The sequence below is a fragment of the Corythoichthys intestinalis genome, chromosome 18 (assembly GCF_030265065.1).
Source record: "Corythoichthys intestinalis isolate RoL2023-P3 chromosome 18, ASM3026506v1, whole genome shotgun sequence".
Taxonomy (NCBI): Eukaryota; Metazoa; Chordata; class Actinopteri; order Syngnathiformes; family Syngnathidae; genus Corythoichthys; species Corythoichthys intestinalis.
In genome coordinates this window covers 25,906,698-25,917,417 of record NC_080412.1, presented here as the reverse complement: position 1 = coordinate 25,917,417, position 10,720 = coordinate 25,906,698, and the positions used below count along the sequence as shown (strand labels likewise).

General features: G+C 39.7%; 1 protein-coding gene across 1 annotated transcript; it reads right to left on the bottom strand.

Annotated features, from left to right (window-relative positions):
- Positions 1-259: 259 nt before the first annotated feature.
- Positions 260-6,780, bottom strand: LOC130906157 (homeodomain-interacting protein kinase 1-like). The gene is made up of 4 exons (XM_057820140.1): positions 6,517-6,780; positions 4,076-4,267; positions 2,115-2,296; positions 260-2,050 (listed from the first exon to the last, which is right to left on the bottom strand). The coding sequence occupies exons 1-4, from the start codon at positions 6,721-6,723 to the stop codon at positions 1,867-1,869; spliced, it is 765 nt and encodes a 254-aa protein (XP_057676123.1). The 5' UTR covers positions 6,724-6,780; the 3' UTR covers positions 260-1,866.
- Positions 6,781-10,720: the final 3,940 nt, after the last annotated feature.

Genomic DNA, 10,720 nt, shown 5'->3' with positions numbered 1-10,720 from the left:
CTTAGAGTGTTTGTTGCCAAAAAGCTCAATCTTGGTCTTATCTGACCAAAGCACATAGTCCCAGGCTTCAACTGGGACCGTGTGCTTTTGGCCAGGGGTGCTAATAATTTTGACACACATTATTTACTGTCAAATAATTATTCCTTTATGTGGGATTTTTTCCCCACTGAATAAATGCACTTGTATTAATGGTTGGATTTGTCTCTTTTTTTCCATTAAGGTCCCATATTATTTGAATTAAAAAAAATATATTAGAAGCTAAATAAACACATCTTAACCAGGGGTGCCAATAATTATGGAGGGCACTGTATGTCACAATGAAAAATTTGGCGTCCGTAAAAAAGTCACGGATATCTACCACATACGTAACTATCGTATAATTGTATTTTTTTTGTTACTGTCGCATTTTCCCTGATATGTTGGATGATAAATAATCGATCCAAACAAAGAAAAATTGAAAAATAACGTTTAAAAGGGTAACTATATGAAAAAGAAAATCTCAACCACTCCTTGTCTGCGATTTCTGCATCGCGACCCTTGTTATATCACCATGTTTCACCCATAAAATCAAAAAAAAAAAATCTGGCTGTGGCCATTCACAGCTGTGTCTTGACACCCGGTGATACATGCTACACGGAGTTTTTGGATCGAAACAAGGCAGGTACGCGATAATATCTCGTTAAACTAGTGGCGTCTTTAATTCTGCTCTCGTGTGCTCTCGGCTCAAGTTAGGGTTTTGCTGTTTAATTTTTTTTTTTTTTTTTTTTTTTAAATGCCCTGCTGTTCAAAATTTTTCTTCCCCCAGAAAATCGAGCGTTTAAGCTTTCCAATGATATATCACACATGCATATAACAATTTTGAAATTTAGCCAAATTGGGGGTCTCAGAGCGGAACTTCAAGTCACCTGAGCGTTTTCCGCCATATATATTTGTGGTATTGGAATGGTATCGGTATCGGCCGATACTGAACAGCCAGGTATCGGGGCCAAAAAATGGTATCGGTGCAACACTACTTGTTATGCATGAGAAGACTTCAAATACACCATTTGACAAGTTTTGCCCGTTTCCATTTTAACATCTGCAAGGTTTGCAACTCAAAAATCAGAAACATTTCACATTGACACAAGTACTTGGAACTTACTTGGAACTTGAAGTCTAACACTTGACCTACAGTACTTACTGTATGGATTACTGTATGAGACCTATGACATCCTCTGGTGAAAAGCATACGGTGATCATAGAATTGTTTTTTCTTAACATTATTGTGAAAATCACCCCTGAACAGGACACGAGTCAGTTCAATCCCACCTTGATGCACAAATGAGTGAGTACCTTAAAGCTCCAGAGACTGGTTTCACTTTCCTTGTGGAAAAAGTGTTCAGTCTTTTTGCCAGAAACCAGAAGGCTGTCTGGAAGGGCTCCTTGAGTCTCTGTGATGTACCTTATCTGAAGATACAACACAACAAAGTCGCCATGGGAACCTGTGACTTTAAAAGGCAAACATAGTGTTACTTGAGAACAAGAACCACTCCCCTGATCAAAAAGCATTCAAAAAATTCCCTTAAACACTAAAAACATACCAAAACCTTAATCTACACCCTAAAACTACACAAAAAATAAAAAGTCCCAGAAATCTTTGCAATCATTGTGGCAGATCTGTTGATACTGGCAAGCACCACCTCCTCTTCCTTTGCAGTCATCTGTAACCATGATGGCACTCTCTTAAGCCTTTTTTGGTGTTTAAGCGAATCATAAATTTGTTTTTCACTCGAAAATATCTAATATTACATATGTAGAGAGAAGGGAGAACATTTACAATCCAATCAATTTTCGAATAATCTAATAATAATCCCACTAATCTTAACCTTAGGAACCATTTGGTTCAACCAAGAAGAGATCCAAATTCGAACCTTGACTGATATTTACCATTTCGTAGTCATTCTTGCCTGGAAAAATAAGTGTGCCCATGTACAAAAAAGCAGTTACGCATCCCATGGACCAAACGTCGATGGCCTCGTTATACGGTGCCCCCACCAAGATCTCCGGAGACCTGAGCAATCATCAACAATATTAAATCGGCTCTAGAAAAATGTCGGAAACGACCAGAAAATTACCGGTAGGGGCAGCTCTGAATGTATGAGCCCGGTCTGGCGTCCGCAACGTCGTGCGTCAGTCCAAAGTCGATGACTTTTACGCAGTAAGGCTGCTCTCGGTGGTTGATAAACATGATGTTCTCTAACTTAATGTCAGCATGAATGATTCGTGCACCTTTAAGGTGGTCCAGAGCCCTTGCCAGCTGACAAAAAACCGGGTGAAAAACAAATAGCCAACGTTTGTCATGGTCAGCTAGTACAGTGCCTTGCAAAAGTATTCGGCCCCCTTGAACCTTTCAACCTTTCGCCACATTTCAGGCTTCAAAGATAAAGATTTAAAATTTTAATTTTTTTCTCAAGAATCAACAACAAGTGGGACACAATCGTGAAGTGGAACAAAATTTATTGGATAATTTCAACTTTTTTAACAAATAAAAAAACTGAAAAGTGGGGCGTGCAATATTATTCGGCCCCCTTGCGTTAATACTTTGTAGCGCCACCTTTTGCTCCAATTACAGCTGCAAGTCGCTTGAGGTATGTTTCTATCAGTTTTGCACATCGAGAGACTGACATTCTTGCCCATTCTTCCTTGCAAAACAGCTCGAGCTCAGTGAGGTTGGATGGAGAGTGTTTGTGAACAGCAGTCTTCAGCTCTTTCCACAGATTCTCGATTGGATTCAGGTCTTGACTTTGACTTGGCCATTCTAACACCTGGATACGTTTATTTTTTAACCATTCCATTGTAGATTTGGCTTTATGTTTTGGATCATTGTCCTGTTGGAGGATAAATCTCCGTCCCAGTCTCAGGTCTTGTGCAGATACCAACAGGTTTTCTTCCAGAATATTCCTGTATTTGGCTGCATCCATCTTCCCGTCAATTTTAACCATCTTAACTGTCCCAGCTGAAGAAAAGCAGGCCCAAACCATGATGCTGCCACCACCATGTTTGACAGTGGGGATGGTGTGTTCAGGGTGATGAGCTGTGTTGCTTTTACGCCAAACATAACGTTTTGCATTGTGGCCAAAAAGTTCAATTTTGGTTTCATCTGACCAGAGCACCTTCTTCCACATGTTTGGTGTCTCTCCCAGGTGGCTTGTGGCAAACTTTAAACGAGACTTTTTATGGATATCTTTGAGAAATGGCTTTCTTCTTGCCACTCTTCCATAAAGGCCAGATTTGTGCAGTGTACGACTGATTGTTGTCCTATGGACAGACTCTCCCACTTCAGCTGTAGATCTCTGCAGTTCATCCAGAGTGATCATGGGCCTCTTGGCTGCATCTCTGATCAGTTTTCTCCTTGTTTGAGAAGAAAGTTTGGAAGGACGGCCGGGTCTTGGTAGATTTGCAGTGGTCTGATGCTCCTTCCATTTCAATATGGTGGCTTGCACAGTGCTCCTTGAGATGTTTAAAGCTTGGGAAATCTTTTTGTATCCAAATCCGGCTTTAAACTTCTCCACAACAGTATCTCGGACCTGCCTGGTGTGTTCCTTGGTTTTCATAATGCTCTCTGCACTTTAAACAGAACCCTGAGACTATCACAGAGCAGCTGCATTTATACGGAGACTTGATTACACACAGGTGGATTCTGTTTATCATCATCGGTCATTTAGGACAACATTGGATCATTCAGAGATCCTCACTGAACTTCTGGAGTGAGTTTGCTGCACTGAAAGTAAAGGGGCCTAATAATATTGCACGCCCCACTTTTCAGTTTTTTATTTGTTAAAAAAGTTTAAATTATCCAATAAATGTTCCACTTCACGATTGTGTCCCACTTGTTGTTGATTCTTGACAAAAAAATTAAATTTCATATCTTTATGTTTGAAGCCTGAAATGTGGCGAAAGGTTGCAAGATTCAAGGGGGCCGAATACTTTTGCAAGGCACTGTATGTGGGTAATATTTCTCACATAAATATGACCAATACACCTGCATGTTTTCTGTACATCCATGTGATTGTAACATGGCAAAGTGGAAGTGTACCTGGCGGACGATTGGTCGGACCTCCATAACTTGCAAAGGTTGGAAATGTCGCTCCTTCATGAAGTCGAACAAACTCTTGTCCAAGTATTCAAATTCAAGGCAGATGTAACCCATGTAGCTGAAGGTGCTGAGCCACTGGACAAGGTGACTAGTGTAGTTTTTCAGCATTTGAATTTTCTGTAGTGCCTCAATCTATAGATACGAGAATTGCGGTTCTCAAGTGTGGAATGTTCTACGTAGGCATGTGCCTGTATGATATTCTGACGTTATGATAACCTTAAGCTAAATTATCACGGTTTCACGGTATCATGGTATTGCAATTACAGCTCTAAAATGTGCTACTTTGAGATATCTGGGTTAAAAAAAAGAAAACATTGACCAGGATTATTATTTTTCAAAACATATTAGCAAATTGGAACATAAGTATAACGTTAATTCAAGTAAAATACAAGAATAACAAAATATTCTAAATGAAATTAAAATAAATGCAGTCCCTTAGGTGAGCATAAACCCACAGCTCAACATTATTACCATCAGAACAAAAATAATTGATTTTCCATAAAAATGTGTATGACTCGTATTTTTTTACATGTTTACATACACTCTTTCGCAACACAGACAGTTGCCAGAGAAAAAAAAAAGCACCATATGTTTTACCACCGCTATACACACTAAACATGCTGAAGTTAACACTCGTAACTGGTGGTAAACGTTCAAGACCCTCCTTCTCTAAGCCGCGGCCATCTCTACCCTACAGTGGAGCAAATAAGTATTTAGTCACCCACGAATTGTGCAAGATCTCCCACTTGAAAATATTACAAAGGCCTGTAATTGTCAACATGGGTAAACCTCAGCCATGAGAGACAGAATGTGGAAACAAAACCCAGAAAATCACATTGATTTTTAAAGAATTTATTTACAAATAATGGTAGAAAATAAGTATTTGGTCAATACCAAAAGTTAATCTCAATACTTTGTTATGTACCCTTTGTTGGCAATAACGGAGGCCAAACATTTTCTGTAACTCTTCACAAGCTTTTCACACACTGTTGCTGGTATTTTGGCCCATTCCTCCATGCAGATTTCCTCTAGACCAGTGATGTTTTGGGGCTGTCATTGGGCAACACGGACTTTCAACTACTTCCACAGATTTTCTATGGGGTTGAGATCTGGAGACTGGCTAAGCCACTCCAGGACCTTGAAATGCTTCTTACGAAGCCACTCCTTTGTTGCCCTGGCTGTGTGTTTGGGATCATTGTCATGCTGAAAGACCCAGCCACGTCTCATCTTAAATGCCCTTGCTAATGGAAGGAGATTTTCACTCAAAATCTCTCGATACATGGCCCCATTCATTCTTTCCTTTACACAGATCAGTCGTCCTGGTCCCTTTGCAGAGACACAGCCCCAAAGCATGATGTTTCCACCCCCATGCTTCACAGTGGGTATGGTGTTCTTCGGATGCAATTCAGTATTATTTCTCCTCCAAACACGAGAACCTGTGTTTCTACCAAAAAGTTCTATTTTGGTTTCATCTAACCATAGCACATTCTCCCAGTCCTCTTCTGGATTATCCAAATGCTCCCTAGCGAACCGCAGACAGGCCTGGACGTGTACTGGCTTTAGCAGGGGGACACGTCTGGCAGTGCAGGATTTGAGTCCCTGGCGGTGCATTGTATTAATGATAGTAGCCTTTGTTACTGTGGTCCTAGCTCTCTGTAGGTCATTCACTAGGTCCCCCCCGTGTGGTTCTGGGATTTTTACTCACCGTTCTTGTTATCATTTTGATGCCACGGGGTGAGATCTTGCATGGAGCCCCAGATCGAGGGAGATTATCAGTGGTCTTGTATGTCTTCCATTTTCTAATAATTGCTCCCACAGTTGATTTCTTTACACCAAGCGTTTTCCCTATTGCAGATTCAGTCTTCCCAGTCTGGTGCAGGTCTATAATTTTGTCTATGGTGTCCTTCGACAGCTTTTTGGTCTTGGCCATAATGGAGTTTGGAGTGTGACTGATTGAGATTGTGGACAGGTGTCTTTTATACCGATAATTTGTTGACAATTACAGGCCTCTCTAATCTTTTCAGTAGGAGAACTTGCACAACTGGTGGTTGACTAAATACTTATTTGCCCCATTGTATCTGTAACCAAAGTATTCCCGTAACAGCGATTTCGTTTTCTTTGACAGGGGGAAAAGTTCAGGAGTTTCACTTCCTCCAGACATCGTGTAGAGTAGTTGACTCACTGACATTGAGCAAGGATTGGAGGATTGAGCCTTACAGCTGCAAGTGAGGGATTTCTCTATACATTTTTAGGACATAAACAATAGTTAATACCTTAGGGACGGTATGACGGGAAAAAAAATTCATATCACAGTATACCTTGAAACCGGTAATCGGCACATGTCTAGTTCAACATATTGTTTGGGTGTGTTGTGTTCTGACCTCAAACCTTGCCTGAACAGCAAAGTTTCCCTGGTCTCTGATCATTTTCACTGCCACCGTCGTGTTGGTGTCTGTCTTGTGGCATTTGGCCACTCTGCCAAAGGTGCCCTCGCCCATCACAGAGAGTACCTTGTAGCCGGAGGATGGCGAGTGAAGCCTGGCTCCCGGGCACAGGCAGTCGGCGGCCTCGCACGGGGATGAATCCATCTTTATCACTACTAATTTCCACTTTCTATCTACTTTACGTGGAAAGCATTTTGTTTGTTCAAGCGTCCTAAGGAACGGAACTCAAACAATCTGGCGGCACACAAAGATGATCAAAGACAGGCAACACACAAAGTGTTGAATTGTAATAAAGTATGACATCAATGATGTTTGCAGTTTCTTTTTGACATTAAACAGTGCCGTGAGTCTGACATCACCTTGAGGGATGAAAATGTAACAGAATAAAGTTTCGTATTAATTATTATTTAAAGCATTATAAAGAAAATATAATCCTAATACTTTTAACACTTTCAGGGATAGTGGACGTCTATTCAAAAGTTATCATTTGTTTATCTCATTCACTGCCAGTCCTAGGTCACTGAGTATGTTTTATGGTAGTTTAAATCACTTGATACAGAAGTTGACAAAATATCAAATTTACATCTGTCTTCCTCGTTTAAATACGTTTTGATGAGGTATGCCTACTTGATCTAATGCCAGTGACTTAGCCCATACAAACTTTATCGCACCAATACAAAACAATGACTTCAATTTTTTGTGTATTTTGGGCATACACGGAGTTTAAGGGGAGATTGGAGGGGCCAGCCCCCACGGTGTCCGAAAAGTGTTATTGGATGTAATTGACTTTCCTGTATATGATTTTAAAATTAAGAGTTTTCCGGTAAAATATTGTCTAGAAAAGTTGTAAAGCAATAAATAAAAAAACAACAACAACAACAACAAAAATGAACGATATTTTAAAAATGGGTCAAAATTAGTTTTCGAACAGTCATTTGCTTTGCTTAGCCAAAACCACCCGAGGATTAAAGAGGCAAGATGGATATGCATAGTTTTTTCAAACATAAGCTTTCAAAAGAGACAACTACTGAGCATGAACCAAGGGTTAAAAATGTGGACCATGAAACGCCAGAGAGCACCGCCAAAATGGTGAGCAGAGTTTCAATTTGCACCACTAAAGATGCCAAATGTACAACAGAGCCACCACCGGTGTCTTGCCGTAGTTACCCCCGTCAAAAATTTTATCCCCTGGCTGTGGGAGCGCGCACACACACATTAGTTATGAGTTATGTTAACTTAAACAATTATTTGACGCGAGATAATTGACGCGAGATAAGAACCACAATTATATATTTTGGACATCAACATTTATTAAACTGGAGAAACTCCATACAGGACTTGACTTACAGTAATAACAGTTACAGGTCATCCTACGAGTAAAACAGTAAAACATTGCCGTTTTTTTTACGTTCAGAACGTATGTTACATTGTACGACAGAATTTTTTTTTTTTTTTTTTTATTTTTTTTTATGGATGGGGTGTGTTTTAAAACCTCGTAGATAACTACATCACCGAAACACGGAAATCAAGAAAATCAGTGCAGCGCAGTGGCTCCGCCCAGGGGATACAGTTTTTGACGGGGGTAAATACATTGGCACAACACCGCTGGGCGTACCATATTCAATGGATGACGATCTTGGTGAAAAGTATAACTCTCCTAAGCTGCCTGATTTAAAATTCCCCTAAAAAATGATGGGATACAAAAAAAAAAAAAAAAAAACGCTCATTTTTAACTTATTATTATAAATATTCTTGTGTGTTAATTTTATTGTTTACACGAGTTTCGGGCGTTATCAACATGTTGTGCCCCCCACTGCCCCAAAAGTCAAACTTTGTGTCACATTAGTAAAAATCATTTGATCAGAAAGAACGAGGGATTCTGAGGGTGTTTTCGTGGCTGTTGAACATTGTAATGGTTTAACATCTCATTACATAAACTTTCAATGAGCTTGTGTACTACCATCATTTTGACCCTCCCCCTTCAAAAGCCTGCAAGGCCTATCGACTCTGTTACCCCAGAAAGAAACAGTGCCCCACATACCCAGGGGGTCAGCAGTCAACCGGAGTTTATTTTGGGCAAGAATTCTGACTTGCTGTTTTTTTACTTCTACATCTGTCTTTTATGATTAATTATTTTGAAAGAAGTTAAAATTTTGGAATGTACATAAACCACTTTTTGTGAACTGTAATCCAAACAATATGTAACCCATATATACATAGTATGTTCAAGTTTATTTAACGCAATTTTCCCACTCATGTCAAAATGGAAACTGCCAAAATGTGCCGATAAAGCCTGTTGATCTGATTATAGTGTAGTATGCATAGGGTACAGTCGTGGGGGCGGTGGGGGGCTCGTAATAATGTAGGCAGCATTGATTATGGCTAACAACATTTTTGATGTGGACAATGCAGTTGCTCTTCCTGCCTCCATTGCTCTAAAATTCCCCCCAGGCCCTTCACAGGGAGATTGGGTTTACATGGATGCATCTGACACCCACACTAGGAATTGCACGCGGTCCACACGAGCTGGTTGAATGATATGGAAGTTACTGTTTGTGCATATTTTGACTATAGCTTTTAATATTCAATTTATATTCCGATGATTACTAATATCCTTATTCAAATACAGGATATGAGTGCTAAGATAATGAGGCAGATTGCATGGAGGACTAGACAAAAAAATTACAAAATATCTACTGTCGAATGGCTGAAATTCCAAGGATTTTGATCATTTTAGGACAAATGTTCTCAACGATTTTAAAAATAGTTCTAACTTGATTTATTTGATTTAAATGATAGGTTTTCTTCAGTTAATTGTCGCATGTCTACTTTCAGGTTTGTGCACAAAATCAAACAACATCCAAATAATATCAGAATTATGTTTTTACGATGATTTTGCGCCAACAATAAGGAGAAATATTGAGAGAAATTTTTGTGTTTTGACTTTTTTTTCCCAAAGACTTTATCCAAGATGACACTCAGGGTAAAGTAATGGCTGTGGAACATCAATTGTGTTAGTCGCAGTTAACATTACGCTAACATATCCTAATTTCTTCTGCAGGATTTTACATATTTGACCTTTTTGTGCCATCTCACAGCTGAAATTTGTTTGTGTTTGCTTTTTTTTTTTTTCCTTCGCCCCCGCCCCTTCCACTGTCACGCCTCATAATTAATTCACGAGGCCTACATAGCGTCGAACGGCCTGCATAATCGATCGAGTCCAGAAACGTGTAAGTGAGACAATGGCGGGGAGGGATTACAACGTGGTGGAGCCTCTCTTTTTATACGTAATTCTCACATGTCGTTTTCTATTCTTCATTTTGAATGCCTATCAGGGATGTCTTTTGAATCTTGGATTACGTGGAGTGTAGTGAAGAGCAGTCGGCCAGGCAGCCAACAAACGCAAAAGAGCTGTAGTGACCTCATTTCATGTGGGGAGTAAATAGCGTCATCTGCTGGTTTTATCACTACAGTGCAAAATTTAACAAATTAACTCATTGGGCGCCATTATTTTTTTACAACGATACTGATACTAATATTGGTCCCAAAATTTGTATCAGTATCGGCTCTTAACCTTGCTAAAGATACAGAACCCCACAAGTTTCCTATTTGGATTCACTGAACACTTCTGAATATGATGATAAATATATAGATTTTTTTTTTTTAATTAAAAACTGATATATCTAAGCTAGCAAGTTAATGATATAGCAAATTCCCATTCAAAATTCTTCTCATTTTGACAGCTTGTTTTATAAAGAGGTCAAAATTTGAGACCACGCTGCCCATTGGTCTGTTGTATTCCCTCATACCAAGTGTGAGTCAACCTTCCACTGAGCAAACCGGTTCCTCCTCGCATCAGATCTAGGTCTAGTAGTTAAAAAATGGATTAAGCCTGTAAATTGGGAACAAATCAGTCCAAAACCTGGTCTAAAAATCTACTTTGCCTAGATTTAATCAGCATACAAAAATAGGGCTCTGCATTTCTTTACCTTCGTCGAACCCCTTAGACTTACTCATTGAACCCCTGTGGTTCGATCGAACCCACTGCACTAAAATAATGCCACAAAAAAATTTGTTCATTTGCCGCTAACCCTCCCATGTCTAATGGATTGGACGTCTAGCACTGTCAATGGCAGCCAGT

Bases quoted from the DNA above. Each gene is read 5' to 3' on its own strand.
- LOC130906157 (XM_057820140.1), bottom strand. From the start codon at position 6,723: ATGGATTCATCCCCGTGCGAGGCCGCCGACTGCCTGTGCCCGGGAGCC. The intron at 2,297-4,075 runs GTACACTTCCAC...GTTTTTTGTCAG, and splicing joins TCCGACCAATCGTCCGCCAG to CTGGCAAGGGCTCTGGACCA. The intron at 2,051-2,114 runs GTAATTTTCTGG...ATGATTGCTCAG, and splicing joins ATTCAGAGCTGCCCCTACCG to GTCTCCGGAGATCTTGGTGG.